Below are 20,283 nucleotides of genomic sequence, written 5' to 3'. Positions count from 1 at the left end.
TCGCGAATTATCGGCATTAATCAATACCGCTAATACAGATTATACATTTTTTTACCCATCAATGCCAATATTTTGTCAGGAAGCTGCAATGGAAACCGACTTGGGAACAGCGGTTTTAATAAAAAGGAGAGAGGTCCTTAAGGACAGATAAGTCTTTCAGAAATATAGCGAAACAAGATTACTTATGAACCACTTCTCCCAGTCGCATATGCCAAAAATTTGAATCTGATGTATGTAGATCATATAGCAACACTTTTAGAAACAGTTAACTCACCATAGATAAGCAGGGAGTATTAATGTCCTAGGAATTCCTTTGAAAGTGATTCTCGGAACTCCCGATTTTGAAGATTTTGTAATGAACCTAGATTAGTTTGTAAAAAGATAACTTATTTTCCTGTCGAACACAACGGCACAATATTACATTTCGCTAAAAGCTACAATGTCGCAGATTGCGGCGATAAGATCCTGCTAATTTGAAAGTACACTATCATGGAAACTGCACTACCACACTCACGAAGACTTTCTACAAAAAATAACCCTTCACCACTTGTGATCAACAACTCCACTCCGGTGGCACGGCGCATTGCAATACCCGTCCCAGCCACCTAAAACCGTCTAAACCTAAAATTAGTCTATTATACCTACAAAGGCTTAACATCAAGAATCTACAATACGTTGGTGACATAGATAGAAAGCCGACAACAAGATCTGCAATGTTTAGCATGGCTATTCTCCTCATCACAGCTATTGTATTTTCTCTTTAGAAGGTGCTCCAAAAATTAAAAAAGAACGAGACGCACATCTTCCCTAAAAATTGTTATAGACAGCCTGAAGAAGCCCGAGGACGGCCTACATTTAGAAGGGGACGAGTTAACTCAAGTAGCTCACCCACAGACGGAGAACTCACGCGTGGCTTGAGTGAACAAAATCCTATCTCTTGCCAGCCACTGCGTTGGTAGCTTGATACTATTTGTAGTGCAACGGTGTAAAGTCACGTAGCAAGGCTCTAGATATACTATTCTTTAGATTTAAGTTTTAGTTATAAATTGTAGCTCATAAGGTGCAGCAGTAGTACACCAAATTATAATAAAATAAACAATACAAAATAACATGTGTTGTTTAACTTATTTAACTTATATACAAAGCCTATTAAGCAGATTATTTATTTGACAGTTCTCACGTATGGCAATGCTATGATCACCAGATGCTTATCGACGCTGAAAGCCGAGCCGAACGCAACGCTGATGAATGCTAGAAAAAAGCGTCAAAGCTGTGCGCATTCATAATCATACGAATCACACAGTTAGCGCAGAGTGGAAGTTGAAGCGGTAAATACACTTGCAGACTTGTCTGTACTACATGTCTTGTATGGCATTCCGTCGCATTTTTTTTATTTTTTTATTTTTTTGGTATGGAGGGGGAATCTTCTAAAGATACCGATAACGGTATGCACGATTCGTACTGTCCTCTAAGGTACACCTCATTTGGGACCGCGCCCATAAGGACTTGTGGACAATACGCCTACGTACTAAACCCTTAACTCCATCGTCAGTGCTTATCTGTACGGCTCACGGAACTGCCGTTAGGCATTACATCGAGAGTCCAAGCATAGCCATTCGGCTCGTCAGTTATTCATTTTTCTTAGTCACCGTTTATTCTAACGCTTTCGCTGCGTTGCCACTCTTTTTTTCGAAGTTCCTGCATGGCTAGTGCTGACCATGTTCGTACTTTATCCCAAACTAGCTTGGATTTTATCATATGTCGCACGATATTATCCGGTGTCACTCGTTCTGCTATAATTTCTTCCAGTTTGGTTCTCTCATCTTTATACCGCGGGCAGAAAAAGAAAATGTGCAGCGCATTTTCCTCACTGTTGCCGCAGAAGGAACAATTTGTATCGTCGTCATGGCCATATTTGTACAGATATTCTCTGAAACATCCATGCCCCGTCAAAAACTGCGTCAAGTAAAAATCAGTCTCTCCATGCTTTATTTCTAACCACGCTTGCACGTTTCCGATGAGTCGATGGGTCCATCTTCCGGTCGTTGCTGCGTCCCATCGTCTCTGCCATTCATTGAGACTTGCTTGTCTTTCCCCTTTTCGCTCATGTGCTGTGAGTCGCCTACCAATACTTTTGGATGTATCGAAAATTCTTTTCAGCTCCATCGCCATTATGTCTGGCGGAACGATGCCCGCTATAATACAGATTGCCTCATGTGATACCGTTCGGAATGCACTAGCGACTCTGATAGCATTGAGCCTAGTTACCGTATTAACTTTCTTGGCGTATGTATTGCGCAACAGGGCTGGTCCCCATATGGGTGCCGCATACATTAGTATTGATTGGCTCACCTTAGCCAATAATGCTCTTCTGTTGTGGGTTGGTCCACCAATGTTGGCCATTATCCTCGACAGCGCGGCAGTTACGCGTGTCGCTTTTTCACAGACTTTGTCAACGTGCATTTTATAACATAGCCTCGTATCAATCAGGACTCCTAAGTACTTCAGTGATCTCTGTGTCGTGATGTTATGCCCGTCAATATTAAGTGTGACATATTCAAGCTTCTTCCTACTCGTTATTAACACCGCTTCGGTTTTATGGCCATCAAGCTGGAGATTTGTTGCAGTGAGCCAGTTCCTAATTTGTACAGCTGTACTATTAGTTAAATTCTTAATTTGTTCAAGCTCCTTTGCCACTACGGTTACTGCAATATCATCCGCGTATCCGATGATCTGCACTTCCCTCGGAAAAGGAAGACACAACACACCGTCGTAGAGTACATTCCACAACAGTGGTCCAAGCACGGAACCTTGCAAAACCCCTCCTGTTACCATATACTTTCTGGGCCTATCTTCGGTGTCGTACAATAACACCCGATCAGACAGGTAGCTGGACACGATTCTCACTAGATAAGTCGGTGTTGACTTTCGTTTCAGAGCTTCTATGATGTGAGGCCAATATGCAGAATTAAACGCGTCCAGATTAACCTCTCGAGTATCTTGCCAACGGTATCCAGCATGCACAGTGGCCTATATGAGCTGGGTTCGCCAGCTGGTTTATTAGGCTTTTGTAATAGGACTAGCCGCTGCTTTTTCCAAACTTTTGGGAATACACCATTTTGCATACACCTCGTAAATAGTTCACAAAAAGGCCTCGCGTTTTGGTTGATGGCAATTTTCAAAGCTTTATTTGGGATGCCATCCAGACCTGCTGCTTTGGTATTACCAAATCTTTCTGCTGCTCGTAACACCTCTACGTCAGTGACTGTTGGTACGTTTTTTCGGGTGGATCTTCTCCTCGTGCCTGTCGGTTTTCAACGGGCTGTGAAGGAAAGAGTGTTTCCACCACCGTTTTCAGTAGTATGGGGCAAGTTGGAGCTTCACTTTTGCCACCTTTAATCCTCGACATTACAATCTTGTACGCATCGCCCCACGGATTTTCATCGATTTTCCCACATAATTCTTTGAAACAGTAGGTCTTACTTTTCTTTATGGCTTTTTTCAGGTCGTTGCGTTTACTTTTGAACCTTTCGCGTAGTTCCGTTTGCTCCGTCGCGCCTCGACTTCTTTGGTATATTCTCCTGGCTTTGTGGCAATCTCTCCTTAGAGTGTCGATTTCTGCATTCCACCAGTATACGGGTTTTCTGCAGGCCCCAAATTTCTTTCTGCACATTGAAGCGTTGCAGGCTTTGCTAATGTGTTTCACCAGCATCTCCGCTTGTCGGTCTATGTCTTCCACATAGTTGAGATTATCCTCCAGTGATAGTCTGAAAAGTTCGTCATCAAGGGTTTTGATTTTCCACCCTCTCGTTTGTACGCTGTTAGTAAGCACACTCCGTCGATTTTGCATTAAGTGTCCAATTTCTTTAATAATAGCCTGATGATCGCTATGTGTATAGAGATCACACACCTGCCAGCTTGTTGTGCGCACGAGAGACCTACTTGCGAATGTGATATCAATCACAGAGCCCCTACCGTTCTTTTCGAACGTGTTTTGATTTCCAGTGTTTAACAACACTGTGTCTAACACCGAAAACGCCTTGAGGAGGGCATCTCCACGCCTGTTTGTGTAGATGCTACCCCACTCCGTCGCCCACGCATTAAAGTCACCTGCCACCACGTTCATCGTAGTGGTCAACACTTCTTTCACTAATTCGTCCAGTATTTTTTCAAAGTCACTCTGGGATACGCTTGGTGGGATGTAGCAACTATAGAAGTTGATTCCACCGATCTTTGCCCTGGCGTAGAACGGTTTATCTACTAGTGGTTTGTCTTGGAAAGCTTTTCCACCACATGCCCATATCGCAGCTTTATTTGTGCAGTCTGATATCCATGTGGATTCGCTTTTGTTTCTGTACTGCTCACTGATTATAGCAACGTCTATTTTTTGTTCATACACCGTCTGGCTTAGAAGCTCTTGAGCAGCCTCGCAGTGGTTCAAATTAAGTTGCAGTACTCTCATCTTTTGGTACTTTTGATTGCTTCTTGATATAGGGGGCATTTCTTACTACCTATTTGGTGGTCGGTGTTCTCCCTACTCCTGCTCCTACATGCGATACACGACGGTTTTTTGGTGCACTCTTTCACTTGCTTCTATCGTCAGGATTGTTACATGCCTTCGCAACATGTCCGTATTCGAGACATCTGAAGCATCTTCGTATATTCAACTTCTCTCTTATTCTGCATACTACCCAGCCTATTTTTATTTTATGTAAGTCGAGTAGGAAGCGGAAAGGAAACTAATCAAAACACGTTCGAAAGAACGGTAGGGGCTCTGTGATTGATATCACATTCGCAAGTAGGTCTCTCGTGCGCACAACAAGCTGGCAGGTGTGTGATCTCTATACACATAGCGATCATCAGGCTATTATTAAAGAAATTGGACACTTAATGCAAAATCGACGGAGTGTGCTTACTAACAGCGTACAAACGAGAGGGTGGAAAATCAAAACCCTTGATGACGAACTTTTCAGACTATCACTGGAGGATAATCTCAACTATGTGGAAGACATAGACCGACAAGCGGAGATGCTGGTGAAACACATTAGCAAAGCCTGCAACGCTTCAATGTGCAGAAAGAAATTTGGGGCCTGCAGAAAACCCGTATACTGGTGGAATGCAGAAATCGACACTCTAAGGAGAGATTGCCACAAAGCCAGGAGAATATACCAAAGAAGTCGAGGCGCGACGGAGCAAACGGAACTACGCGAAAGGTTCAAAAGTAAACGCAACGACCTGAAAAAAGCCATAAAGAAAAGTAAGACCTACTGTTTCAAAGAATTATGTGGGAAAATCGATGAAAATCCGTGGGGCGATGCGTACAAGATTGTAATGTCGAGGATTAAAGGTGGCAAAAGTGAAGCTCCAACTTGCCCCATACTACTGAAAACGGTGGTGGAAACACTCTTTCCTTCACAGCCCGTTGAAAACCGACAGGCACGAGGAGAAGATCCACCCGAAAAAACGTACCAACAGTCACTGACGTAGAGGTGTTACGAGCAGCAGAAAGATTTGGTAATACCAAAGCAGCAGGTCTGGATGGCATCCCAAATAAAGCTTTGAAAATTGCCATCAACCAAAACGCGAGGCCTTTTTGTGAACTATTTACGAGGTGTATGCAAAATGGTGTATTCCCAAAAGTTTGGAAAAAGCAGCGGCTAGTCCTATTACAAAAGCCTAATAAACCAGCTGGCGAACCCAGCTCATATAGGCCACTGTGCATGCTGGATACCGTTGGCAAGATACTCGAGAGGTTAATCTGGACGCGTTTAATTCTGCATATTGGCCTCACATCATAGAAGCTCTGAAACGAAAGTCAACACCGACTTATCTAGTGAGAATCGTGTCCAGCTACCTGTCTGATCGGGTGTTATTGTACGACACCGAAGATAGGCCCAGAAAGTATATGGTAACAGGAGGGGTTTTGCAAGGTTCCGTGCTTGGACCACTGTTGTGGAATGTACTCTACGACGGTGTGTTGTGTCTTCCTTTTCCGAGGGAAGTGCAGATCATCGGATACGCGGATGATATTGCAGTAACCGTAGTGGCAAAGGAGCTTGAACAAATTAAGAATTTAACTAATAGTACAGCTGTACAAATTAGGAACTGGCTCACTGCAACAAATCTCCAGCTTGATGGCCATAAAACCGAAGCGGTGTTAATAACGAGTAGGAAGAAGCTTGAATATGTCACACTTAATATTGACGGGCATAACATCACGACACAGAGATCACTGAAGTACTTAGGAGTCCTCATTGATACGAGGCTATGTTATAAAATGCACGTTGACAAAGTCTGTGAAAAAGCGACACGCGTAACTGCCGCGCTGTCGAGGATAATGGCCAACATTGGTGGACCAACCCACAACAGAAGAGCATTATTGGCTAAGGTGAGCCAATCAATACTAATGTATGCGGCACCCATATGGGGACCAGCCCTGTTGCGCAATACATACGCCAAGAAAGTTAATACGGTAACTAGGCTCAATGCTATCAGAGTCGCTAGTGCATTCCGAACGGTATCACATGAGGCAATCTGTATTATAGCGGGCATCGTTCCGCCAGACATAATGGCGATGGAGCTGAAAAGAATTTTCGATACATCCAAAAGTATTGGTAGGCGACTCACAGCACATGAGCGAAAAGGGGAAAGACAAGCAAGTCTCAATGAATGGCAGAGACGATGGGACGCAGCAACGACCGGAAGATGGACCCATCGACTCATCGGAAACGTGCAAGCGTGGTTAGAAATAAAGCATGGATAGACTGATTTTTACTTGACGCAGTTTTTGACGGGGCATGGATGTTTCAGAGAATATCTGTACAAATATGGCCATGACGACGATACAAATTGTTCCTTCTGCGGCAACAGTGAGGAAAATGCGCTGCACATTTTCTTTTTCTGCCCGCGGTATAAAGATGAGAGAACCAAACTGGAAGAAATTATAGCAGAACGAGTGACACCGGATAATATCGTGCGACATATGATAAAATCCAAGCTAGTTTGGGATAAAGTACGAACATGGTCAGCACTAGCCATGCAGGAACTTCGAAAAAAAGAGTGGCAACGCAGCGAAAGCGTTAGAATAAACGGTGACTAAGAAAAATGAATAACTGACGAGCCGAATGGCTATGCTTGGACTCACGATGTAATGCCTAACGGCAGTTCCGTGAGCCGTACAGATAAGCACTGACGATGGAGTTAAGGGTTTAGTACGTAGGCGTATTGTCCACAAGTCCTTATGGGCGCGGTCCCAAATGAGGTGTACCTTAGAGGACAGTACGAATCGTGCATACCGTTATCGGTATCTTTAGAAGATTCCCCCTCCATACCAAAAAAAAAAATAAAAAAATAAAAAAAATGCGACGGAATGCCATACATGACATGTAGTACAGACAAGTCTGCAAGTGTATTTACCGCTTCAACTTCCACTCTGCGCTAATTGTGTGATTCGTATGATTATGAATGCGCACAGCTTTGACGCTTTTTTCTAGCATTCATCAGCGTTGCGTTCGGCTCGGCTTTCAGCGCCGATAAGCATCTGGTGATCATAGCATTGCCATACGTGAGAACTGTCAAATAAATAATCTGCTTAATAGGCTTTGTATATAAGTTAAATAAGTTAAACAACACATGTTATTTTGTATTGTTTATTTTATTATAATTTGGTGTACTACTGCTGCACCTTATGAGCTACAATTTATAACTAAAACTTAAATCTAAAGAATAGTATATCTAGAGCCTTGCTACGTGACTTTACACCGTTGCACTACAAATAGTATCAAGCTACCAACGCAGTGGCTGGCAAGAGATAGGATTTTGTTCACTCAAGCCACGCGTGAGTTCTCCGTCTGTGGGTGAGCTACTTGAGTTAACTCCTCCCCTTCTAAATGTAGGCCGTCCTCGGGTTCTTCAGGCTGTCTATAACAATTTTTAGGGAAGATGTGCGTCTCGTTCTTTTTTAATTTTTGGAGCACCTTCTAAAGAGAAAATACAATAGCTGTGATGAGGAGAATAGCCATGCTAAACATTGCAGATCTTGTTGTCGGCTTTCTATCTATGTCACCAACGTATTGTAGATTCTTGATGTCAAGCCTTTGTAGGTATAATAGACTAATTTTAGGTTTAGACGGTTTTAGGTGGCTGGGACGGGTATTGCAATGCGCCGTGCCACCGGAGTGGAGTTGTTGATCACAAGTGGTGAAGGGTTATTTTTTGTAGAAAGTCTTCGTGAGTGTGGTAGTGCCGTTTCCATGATAGTGTACTTTCAAATTAGCAGGATCTTATCGCCGCAATCTGCGACATTGTAGCTTTTAGCGAAATGTAATATTGTGCCGTTGTGTTCGACAGGAAAATAAGTTATCTTTTTACAAACTAATCTAGGTTCATTACAAAATCTTCAAAATCGGGAGTTCCGAGAATCACTTTCAAAGGAATTCCTAGGACATTAATACTCCCTGCTTATCTATGGTGAGTTAACTGTTTCTAAAAGTGTTGCTATATGATCTACATACATCAGATTCAAATTTTTGGCATATGCGACTGGGAGAAGTGGTTCATAAGTAATCTTGTTTCGCTATATTTCTGAAAGACTTATCTGTCCTTAAGGACCTCTCTCCTTTTTATTAAAACCGCTGTTCCCAAGTCGGTTTCCATTGCAGCTTCCTGACAAAATATTGGCATTGATGGGTAAAAAAATGTATAATCTGTATTAGCGGTATTGATTAATGCCGATAATTCGCGAATTCACTGGTTTCATCCAATGTTGACTGCCATGGAATCAAAAATTCCCATATGGTTGATATTACATATATTTTTTCAATTGAGTTTGAGTAATTATTTGTCTTCTCAGAACGTTTGATTAGTGCTGTACTATTTCCTTGTGAAGTGTATCTGTTGTTACAAGACTTCTACATTACAATTCGAACATGTCCGTCATTTCCTGGGTATGTTTCTACAATTGTTTTTGGAAGAAATATTATGGTTTGTATGTTATCATCATCCCCGCCTTCTCCTGTGGTTTTAACTAATTCGGTTGATATTTCCTTAGTCTTTGATTCATTCATTTCTGCGGAAGGTTCTTCTTCAACTATATATTTGTGAATCAATTCTTCTTTTATTTCCGTTGTTTCAAAAAAATCAAGTGCAACTTCATATCTTTTGATTCTTTGATTCATTCATTTCTGCGGAAGATTCTTCTTCAACTATATATTTGTGAATCAATTCTTCTTTTATTTCCGTTGTTTCAAATAATTCAGTTGCAACTTCATATTTTACTGAGGAGCGTTCTTCCTCTCTTGATGCATTATCATAATCGTTTTCTGTTGTGACGCTTTTTAGTTCTACTAACGGTTTAATGGTTTCTAAAAAATTGATTTCATCATATTGATAAGTTTCATCTCTAATATCATTCGCCTCTAATTCGTCTGTACTTTGATATTCTAATTCCTCTTGAGCAGGTTTGCTTTTATTTCGTAAAAGATGATTTATTATATGTTGCTTTGGTTGCGTAAACCATGCAGTCCCTTGCAGTACATAAGGAGATAAACTTGATATTGATAAAAAATATAATAAATAAAATAAAAATTATTTTTAGACAGTTGCACATTTTTACAATCTGAATTTAAACTTTGTTGTTGTCGATATTCATTTCGATTGGCCCTTTCTTCCAAGCAAAAAGCTTTTTCTTCTTTGCAAAATTATTTGAGAATTTAAAAGGTTCATGATTAGACTCAACTTCTTGAGCTAAGGCTAACGCTGATGGCAGGTCATTTGGGCGTGCCGCAAAAAGAATGTCACTTAAGGGTTTTTTCATACCTGAAATAAATATCCTCAGTGCATCTGTTCTGTATTTCTCGTTTAGAGAAGCAGCTAAGGTGCTTTCGTATGTGATTATAGTTTTATTAAAAAGGAGCGTTAACTTACGCTCGATTTCTTCATAGAACTGCATTATCGACAAGTTTCCTTGACATATTACAATAATTTATGAAAATTAAGAAAATTAATTAATTAACTCTCGCACAGATTCTGTTAATAACTCTCTTGTTTTTAAAAATCATTTTTATACTCTCGCAACAAAGTTGCTAGAGAGTATTATAGTTTTGTTCACATAACGGTTGTTTGTAACACCCAAAACTAAACGAGTTAGATATAGGGTTATATATAACAAAGTGATCAGAGTGAAGAGTGGAGTTTAAATCCGAATGTCTGTCTGTCCTTCCGTCCGGCACACTTATTTCTTGGCACCATAGGAAGGTTGCATTCGAAAATGAGCAAAATCGGACCACTACCACGCCCACAAAATGGCGAAAACCGAAAACACACAAAGTGCCATAACTAATCCATATATAAAGCTGTGGAAATAAAATTTGGTATGAAGGATCGCACTATGAAGGGGCATATTTGGATGTAATTTTTTTAAGAAGGTGGGCGTGGCCCCGCCCCCAAATAGGTTTTTTGTACATATCTCGGAAACCAATAGAGCTATATAAACCAATCTTTCTGCAGTCGTTTTTTTAGCCACTTAATACAGTTCAAAAATGAATCAATTCAATTCCATACAAAGGTTAGGTTGAAAATTACTAGATGTGGGTTAACTCACTAACGAAAAACGTCAGAAACACTCAATTTCACATAAGAAATGGCAGATGGAAGCTGCACTCAGATTTTTTTTACAAAATGAGAAATGGGCGTGGCGTCGCCCACTTATGTGTCAAAAACCATATCTCAGGAACTACTCGACCGATTTCAATGAAACTTGGTTTGTAATAGTTTCCTTACATCCCAATGATATGTTGTGAAAATAGGCCAACTCGCTTCACAACCACGCCTACTTCCTATATACCACAACTTTGAAGACAATCTGAATCGTTTACTTTACAATATATAAAGTAAGTGCTAGTGAAGATATCGGTGCAGAACTTAGCACAAATACTATGTTAATAGTGTTGCAGCCCAATTCTAAAAATCATCGAAATCGGACCATAGGTTTTTAAGGCCCCGTATATCGAACCCGAGGGCCTCGGTGCTTCTAACCTAATATTATGGTTTCCAACTTTCAATCGACTTTATACAATATATATGACAAATATGTGGTCAAATTGTGTATAAAATGTTCGGTTACACCCGAACTTAGCCCTTCCTTACTTGTTTTAAATAATTTCGATTTTTTTTTGTTTAATAAGCACTCTACTTACACGCTTCTTTATTTATTTAGAATAGTTATGTTACAATCCGTTTTTGCTGGGTTCCAATCCTTCTTGTTGGAGGCCAGTTAAATAAGTTAAACAACACATGTTATTTTGTATTGTTTATTTTATTATAATTTGGTGAACTACTGCTGCACCTTATGAGCTACAATTTATAACTACAACTTAAATCTAATGAAAAGTATATCTAGAGCCTTGCTACGTGACTTTACACCGTTTACACCGTAAATAGTATCAAGCGACCAACGCAGTGGCTGGCAAGAGATAGGATTTTGTTCACTCAAGTCACGCGTGAATTCTCCGTCTGTGGGTGAGCTATTTGAGTTAACTTATACATACTTGATTACCGAACCTATAATTTGACTTGGAAGTCTGTTGAATTTAGAATTCTAAGTTATGTTGACATTTGAACTGCTTTCTCTCTCTCATTGTTTCTCTTTTTATTCTGATTGCACTGTTCCAGTATTGCCTGAATATTTTCCGTAAAAATTAAATATGTTAAGATTTTAATATTTATAAATCTTTAAAAATAGGAAAAAGTTACGTTAATCCTGCACAAAATTACTTTTTTCGAAGCAATTTTTTTATCCTCCCTTATATTTATAACGTAAAATCTTCTATAACTTTAAGTGCAAAAAGCAAACAAAAGGTTGTCAAATTAAATTCATCACAAAGAGGTTCTTTATCTTTAGGGTAATCTTTACGAATGCCACAGAAACATAACTATTGCAAATCTCTCTTAAAACAAAAATACTATACATACATACATATATTAAATATTTTAGTGTTAAGGGGCACACCTAGTGTAATGGCCTAAAAAATTGGTGATTTTTGGGAATGTTTATTAAAAAAATACTTTATCAATTATTTCAAAATTGTAAGAATATATTTATACATGTTTCAAGAATATACAGTGAAATTTTTGAAGAAAAAACGGCCGTGGGTACCAACTCTGGTAACAAGAGAAGGTCCCGGAAGAAGCCTAACAAGGAGGGGATGAAAGCCAAGGCCAGTTACAAGGCGGGGTCGGAATATGTAACCGAATCGAGGGCAAGTCCAACCTGATGGAAGATGAGGTGCAACGGTTGGCTTGAGCCAGAGAGGAGGTGAAGACCGGCTGGGAGCAATTTGCAACTCGTAACTGGTGCAATGCCTCGGATCCAGCTTTTGCTAATCGGATTGAAGAGCAAATAGCTGAAAAGAGGCAGCGTTCGACGGAGAGCGAACCGAAGGCGCCAGCGAAAAATAGGAAGTGCAAGGACGTAGCTGAGAAGCAACACGTCAGGCATGCCGACGATAAACCAACGATGTCCAAAGCAGCGTCGGTAGCTAGTGAGATTGCAAAACGACATCTTATCGTGGCACTCATTGACCGTAGTAACCCGCTGCGGCAGATGTCAGTTGGAAAATAGTGGAAATGAAGCTATTGGAAGTCCTCTTTGCGAGGATGGATACTGAGCCAAGCGCACCCATGCCCACATTTGATGACGATGTGCCTTTAGTCCAAGAACCATGGATAGCATCGGGTAACGTGGTCGCTGGACTAAAGTCACAAAACTTTACCATATGCACCCCGAGCGTTATTAACAAGATAAGAACAGCCATACTAGTGAGCAAAAATACGTATTCCCATATTGATCTTAACCTCTCCACAGACGACCTGACTGTTGTGACAGTAGAGGATGTCAAGGATGACCCTACTTGCATCCTGTTACTTGCCACATGATGCTGAAGCACCCACGGCAGAGGTACATAGGCTTATAGTTGCATCCCGAAGAAGAAAACAGGCGCTAATAGTGGGAGCCGATGCCAACGCCCATCACACGATCTGGGGCAGCACCGATATCAATCAAAGAGTTGAGTCCCTACTCAACTTCATTTTACAAAGTAGTCCAGTGATAACAATGTGAGTGCAATGGAGAGTGTTAAGTAAACCGCCATTCTCTGACCACAGGTACATCTACTTCTCTATAACAACTGTACCGAAAGTGCTGGGTGCCAGACCACAAGTACATAGAGGGTAACGAGGTAGTGGACGAGATTGCCAAAAGAGGCGTAAAACTGTCATCTGAAAGCATGATCAACGTAGGCGCACGCCACAAGGCACCAGAGAAACAATGGAGCATCTCTTGTTCGAATGTCCTGCATTATCAAACAACGGCTTCATCATTTGGGGGCTATACATTACGTTAATCTGGAAGATAATTCGTTAGTGAAGCCACATAGCCATTTGAAATTCGTATGGATTTTAGTTCCATCATTTTTTCCTTCTCAATTTGTAGTTTTTCTTTCTCCGTTTCCACTAGTGCTTCCAACAACTTTTCTTGTTTTTGCGACTCTGTTGACAAAAAGTCAATAATTCGTTTCTCTTTCGATTTTCTAACGAATATTCAACGCTATTATTATCGTAGACTTCGCCCATTTCTTCAAAAAAGTCTCAATTGGACGTTGTATTTCTCCTTTTAGTCCCAATATATTGGAGAATCAGTGCATTATTTCATCTACGGAAAAAGAATTGTCCACGTCTTGTATTTCTCGTCAAATTGCCTGCCAAATTGTGGTACGCTTTTTTATTTTGGCAATAAAATCGCTCTCGTAGCGGAGCCGTACTGCTATGAGCAATTTTTTGCGCTCACGTTTCCACTTTTTATCACTATAAACAGATAAAGAGATTTGCATGTGGCCACATGTAGAAGTGCACGTGCAAGAAAGGAAAGTTTCTCTCAAGTAGCTCACGAGGTCCGGTCATAGACCAAGTATTCTTTGGATACCTAACAGACATCCATTTGCCGGCGACTTAAACTGAGAAGGCGTAACCAACTTCTGCTACTGTGGGTAAAATTTGACTTATCACATAAAAAAACATGCCTCAGTGAAAAATCATTTTACGAAATATTTACAACACTTACAAACGATTTGAAGTCACACACCTGGAATGTTCGGACCCTTAATGAAGTGCGATTTATGGAAGAATGTGAGTCCTGTGAAATATACTACAACGGCGCAAATTTGGTGTGGAATGTGTGGTGGGAGAGAGTCTCCGTCGTCGAGTCCTGGCGTTCACACCGGTGGATGAACGTGTATCGCTGATTTGCGCCCACTTCCCGACGGAAAAGAAGGACGATGTGATCAAAGATTCTATTAGCGCCTAGAACGCACCTAAAACGCTGCCACCGCCATTATGTTAAAATCGTCCTTAGGTTCGGCACAACAGTTAGAAAATTCAATCATTCATCATTCATGGCGAAACATCCCCAACGACCTGAGGCTGATCAAATTCGCGGGTCCGAAATATGGTTGTCTGTAGTACCATGATTCCGGCAAAATAAAATTAATTAAGCTACACGACTGTCCCCCGATCGAAAATTACGATCATGTTGTGATTGAAGTCATGTATCCAATGTTATAGACGTGTATTCGTTCCGAGAATCAAATATTGGACCTAATCATTGAATCCGTTTCGATCGAAAAATGGTTCGATTCGATCGAAAAATTTTACATGGGAATCATTGAATCCCTATCGATAGTCACATTTTCGATCGAATTGAACTTAGTTACCGACGTGATAAATTGCTTTCCGCGGCACATAGATGTCACTAATTTCGGAATCATTAATACCGCAATATCGAAAATTTGCATCGAAATCAATCCGTTGGTGAGTGCGTTGCGGAAATTTTAAAGAAATGGAAAATTTGTAAGTATTTGAAGTTACACCCCGATACAGTGAAAGGATTTTCGCAGAGAGCACCAGGCGACTTGAATAGTTTTTGGGAAGAAATATCAAATAAACTGAACGCTTTATGTCCTCCAATCAAGGACAGAACTGGATGGAAGAAGGTATGAAAAATCATAATTTGTAAATTATCGGCTATTAAACGTCTTTCTTAACCTATAACTAGGTTTGGACATATTTTAAGTTTGCAACAAAGAAAAAAATGGTAAAAAATGCAAAACACATTTCTGGAACAGGTGGTGGGCCCTTCAGCCAAGTTTCTTTAAGTTCACTTGAAGAGGAAGTGAGTGTTATACTGTCACTCAATACATCAGTGAAGGGCTTAAAAGGCATTAACAGTTTTGGATGCTTACCACTCACTTCAATAGAAAATATCCCTGATGAGATTCCTACAACAAGTAGTGCTAGCAAGAGACCAGTTGAGTCAATTTATACCCAGCCTGACATTGAATTGGTTGAACCTACACCACATATGACTCCTGGTCAGGCAATAGAATCTAATGTGGATGCCGATATTTTCTGTACTCCGCATAAAAAGAACAAAACAAACAAGATGGATCTTCTTACAGAACAAATAACGATCCAAAAAAAATGGAGAAAAATATTTCAAAACTGCAGGACACGTTTGTGAAACATCAAAAAGAATATATTAAAGAACAGTCCGACACAAATAGGTGGCTTAGAAAACTTAATGAAACTGAAAAGGATAAATTAAAGGAAATGAAGCGACATAATTCCGTCATGGAAAAAATAGCAATAGATAATTTAGAAACCAAAAAGAAAATTTTAGAACTAGAACTTGAAAATTTAAATAAGCCATAAGTTTTATTGTTAGTTCAAAACATTTCGTTTTAATGAATTTTTATGTTTTTTAATTTGGTCTAATAAAAATGAATTCAACATATACATATATTAAAAAATATCTAACAAACTATCTCTTATTCTACTTGCTTCGTCGGTGGGCATATCATTGTCATCATCGATGGAATATTCATTTTCAGTTGTATCCAGGTATGGCTCATTAAAAGTTTCGTTAGAATTAAAATTCAAACGAATATTATGCAATGCACAGCAGAAATTAACAATACGCGCTGCTTTAAATGGCTCGTAATGTAGACCTCGTTCAATGCAAAGGCAACGAAATACTGATTTTAATAAATTTAAATTTATTGTTTTCTCAACAATTATTCGGCCTTTAGCATGATGCGTATTAAATCTTCTTTTTCTAAGGCATGTGATTGGTTCTCTAAATGGAGTTATAAGCCACGGTTTTTAGAGGGTATCCTTTGTCACCTTTACGTATTTGCATTTTGTGGTCGCACACCTATATACATTCAAAAAAGCGAATATAAACACTTAGTTAAAAGATAATTATAAAAGCCTCACAATCATAACGTTTAGACTTGAGAATCCTTTGCGGTTATAATAGAGATGTTTATCTCTTTTTGGAGCCATTATCTTTATGTGAGTTCCATCAACTGCCATTGTCACACCCGGAATTTTTGATTTGACAAAAAAAAAGGTTTTTGATTCCAATTCTTCGCTGTAAGTCATGTTAATAGAAATCCACCTCGAACATAGCCTGTACTCAAGACAGTTAAGAACTTCTTCCAATATTCCACAGAATGTCGATTGGGCCACATTTATATTGAAGTCCTTTCCAATGCAATGCTGATAGTTGCCTGTGGCAAAGAAACGTAGACATGCAGCAAGCTTTAATTTCGGGGAAAGAGAACCTTGTCTCTTATCATTTCCACATACATTTTCGTATTCCCTTAAAATATATATAAATGCTCTCTTGTTGACGCGAAAATTTTTGATGAAACTGTAAATACGTATACATATAAATGAAGTTATGTATTCCTTTTTTAGCTTTAATACTTACTTAAAATCATCCTTTTCCAATATGTCTTTTGAACTATTTCTTAAATTTCTGCGCTCACGACGAATTTTTACACAATTTTCATTTTCACTATCACTATCACTTAAATTTAACGCGATTGTATCCATTTCAAATATTTATATAAACGAAATAAAAATTCCAGAGAATTTAATTTTTCAAACCTGTCAAACTTACAGTCGACAATGAAGTTTGACATTTTTATTTTGTGGTAAAGCAGTTTATCGACGGAATGAATGATTGCATAAAAAATTTCGATCGAAAATACTTATCGAATCGAAATCGAATTCGCTGCGGATTCAATGATTAGGCCCATTGACTCGGACCACTATCTGGTAGCAACTATTATACGCACAAGCCTCTGTGCAGCAAATATTAGACACACTTCCAGAAACAAACGCTCAGCATTTATTTCTTTCATCTCTTCTTCTAGGACATTGTTGTCCTCCTTAGCATTCCTTTCTCCATTGGCATTAATCCTAAACTTTAAATTAAACAGTAACCAAAAATTATCCTCGCAGTCGTCTACGCCGTTACCGTGAACAGGAATATTTGGGTATCATCTGTACCTGAGATGGTGCCTGTCCAACAGGCTTTCTAAAATGCTCTTCAAAATTTCGGATGAATGATTCCACAATGATATAGGATTGTGGATGTGATGCAGCTTCAAATGTTTTCCGGACACACAGCTTCTGAAACATCACCCAACTTTTGATGCCCACGTCTGAAATCTCGCCAGTCTTTTTTATTACGAATTGGGCACACCTCTGTCCTGACCAACAAAACACTCATGTTTCCTGATTTACTGGTAGCAAATCGCTCTAATGGAGCTGCTGAACTGTACTGCTTCATCTGCCCATGACTCTTGGAACTCGACACTTTAGCTGCGAATGCAATCTCTCATTGATTGACGACAACCAACCCAATAAAATTGATTCTTCAACCACCAACTTAAAATTGTTCCACTGTGCCTTCGCGATTTGACGTTCTGCAGCTATTTCTTCTTTCTTTGGTCGTTTGTTCAACTCTACTAGCCCATGCATTACACGTTTTACAACTGGAACTTCCTGTTAATATTCTTGTAGCTTCTTCGGATTACAATCTTTTTTCCAATGGACTTCTGGCTTCTCTGGGGTCACCTGCGTCGATATATGTGCTTCCTGCTTCTTCAACTGTGTCGAAAGTTGTGATGGTATACACTCTCCATGTGCTTCCAGCTATTTTGACACCTCTGCTATATATGAGTTCACCTCAATCGACGGACTTTCCTCAAGCTCTTTCGACTGTAATGTAATTTCCGGTGGCATACTAGACAACGTCTTCTTCAATTGGCTACGTATTTGGTCCCCATACGCTTCTATCTGGCTGCACAATTGCGACGTCATCTGCGACATTAGGGACAGAGACTGTGTTCCTGTCTAAAGTTTTGACTTTCGTCCACGTTTTCTTCTTCCACTGCCACTCGTAACCGGGCTTTCAATTCGCATTTCAAACCATTTGTTGCTAACCCTCCTGGTTCAAACTCCTTTTTGAGTTGTGATATTCTTTATTTATTGAATTTAGTCATTAACTCCTATGGAATTCTTAATTGCCAATACCACTTCTGACACCAATTGTAACGGATTTCAAAAATCTGTCGTTAACGCAGAAACTCTATCCTGAGTTCGATCGCTGGATTGTCAAATAAAAGTCACACTTTAATGGATATACACAAATCTTTATTTCTAAATCCTTATAATTTAACACTTTATTACTCGATACTCTACTTTATAACTCTAACTAATAACTTACACTTTATTCGACAACTCGCTCCTTGGAATTGTCCTTACTCACCAATTCTCTTATCAGTACTTATAGAAGCTTCTGTACCGCTGTGTCTGAACTTGGTATCCCTGCAAAGCTTGTACACACAGTATGTCAAGAATAAGTTTACACATTCCAATTTCATATTTTTTTCACTTGAAGATTTAATGTGTGAAAGAAAACTATGAATACAGCTCTATTCAGAATAGCACAAAGGGAAAAGGTTCCAAACCGTATTTGTTTTGAAACCACACAAGTTTTTGCACCACAGCCAGACCAGGTAGCTCGCTTTAGACGCTTTAAACATTTAGAGATTTAAAATATTAGAAGATGTAAAAAATTGGAGTCAGCCAAGAACATAAATGATAGGTGAAAAAATCATTTATTCAAATTGTATTTGAAATTTTAGAATTAGTTTAGTAAACACATTTGGGCCTTTACAGTTTGAAGTGGTCGAACTATTGCTATTTATCACCAATTGCGTAAAAACGTTTGAGAGCTATCACAAATGTTTTCTATAACACTCAAAAAAGTGTATAGTGTGTAAAATTTATTAGAAAATGAGAAAAGACTATAAGCAAAGCTAATCAAAAATTACTAGACGTAAAAAGCTTTTAATTATTCATAACGTCACTATTAGCAATCAAAACTTTGCATTTGTAGTTAATTTTGTCGATTTTGGAACTAGTATCAACAACACAAATAATATCAGTCTTGAAATCAAACGGATAATCACTCTTGCCAAGAGGTGCTACTTTGGACTGAGTAGTCAATTGAGAAGGAAAATCCTGTCTCGACGACCTGAACTCAAACTCTACAAGTCGCTCATTATTCTGCTTTATGGAGCAGAATTGTGAGAAAGGTTTTGCGAAACATATAATAAAAAGACAGCGGCTACGTTGGCTAGGTAATGTTGTCCGAATGGACGAAAACACTCCAGCCTTGAAAGTGTTCGATGTACCCGCTTGAGGAAACAGAGGAAGAGGAATGCCTCCACTCCGTTATAGAGATCTGGTGGGGAGCGACCTGGTTTCGCTTGGTATTTCTAATGGCGCCAAATTGCGAGAAAAAGAGAATAATGGCGCGCTCTTACATATATATTCGGCTCTAACCGCGTAAGCGGTGCGTACGTCAATTACATATATGTTGGTTGTACATAAGTATTTATGTATACCTGACGCCCATGAAGCGAAAGCTTTCATCTACATGTATGTATATAGAAAGTCGGCGCTTTTGAAATACAGTGCGCTTAAATCTATATTTTTTAATTGGAATCGAGGTTATATGTATATAGAGATATACTAAATATTATTTATGTTGTAATGGAAATGAAATCCTTAAGGAATATCGCTGTTCTACTTGCATTAACTTGGTGTGTTTTCGGTGCAGTTTCTGCGGGTAAGATTTGTGAATTTGCAAACCTGAGCACTCTCAAAGCCTTTAATGTCTTATCACCAATTTGTGTGTATATGTATGTGAAATTTAAATAAAGTGTAAATATAGAAATAGTTCATACAGTGCATTTGGAAATTGTGGAATACAGTTACCAGGGAATGTTCTCTTTCTTAAATAAATATTAAAATATATAGAGCACAATAGTTTTGTTCATCTAATGCTTCTAATTATCAATATGACTAGAC

At 39.3% G+C, this 20,283-nt stretch overlaps 1 protein-coding gene across 1 annotated transcript; it reads right to left on the bottom strand.

The window, feature by feature from the left end:
- Positions 1-3,253: 3,253 nt before the first annotated feature.
- On the bottom strand, positions 3,254-4,462 carry LOC128920325 (uncharacterized). The gene has a single exon (XM_054227406.1). It carries the CDS (start codon positions 4,460-4,462, stop codon positions 3,254-3,256), a length of 1,209 nt encoding a protein of 402 aa, XP_054083381.1.
- Between the last annotated feature and the right edge of the window lie 15,821 nt (positions 4,463-20,283).

This window comes from Zeugodacus cucurbitae, chromosome 3 (assembly GCF_028554725.1).
Source record: "Zeugodacus cucurbitae isolate PBARC_wt_2022May chromosome 3, idZeuCucr1.2, whole genome shotgun sequence".
NCBI lineage: Eukaryota > Metazoa > Arthropoda > Insecta > Diptera > Tephritidae > Zeugodacus > Zeugodacus cucurbitae.
The sequence above is the reverse complement of the archived record's forward strand: the minus strand, read 5'-3'. Positions and strand labels throughout refer to the sequence as shown.

What these genes read in the sequence shown, in the direction of transcription:
- LOC128920325 (XM_054227406.1), bottom strand. Translation starts at nt 4,462, where the DNA reads ATGAGAGTACTGCAACTTAATTTGAACCACTGCGAGGCTGCTCAAGAG.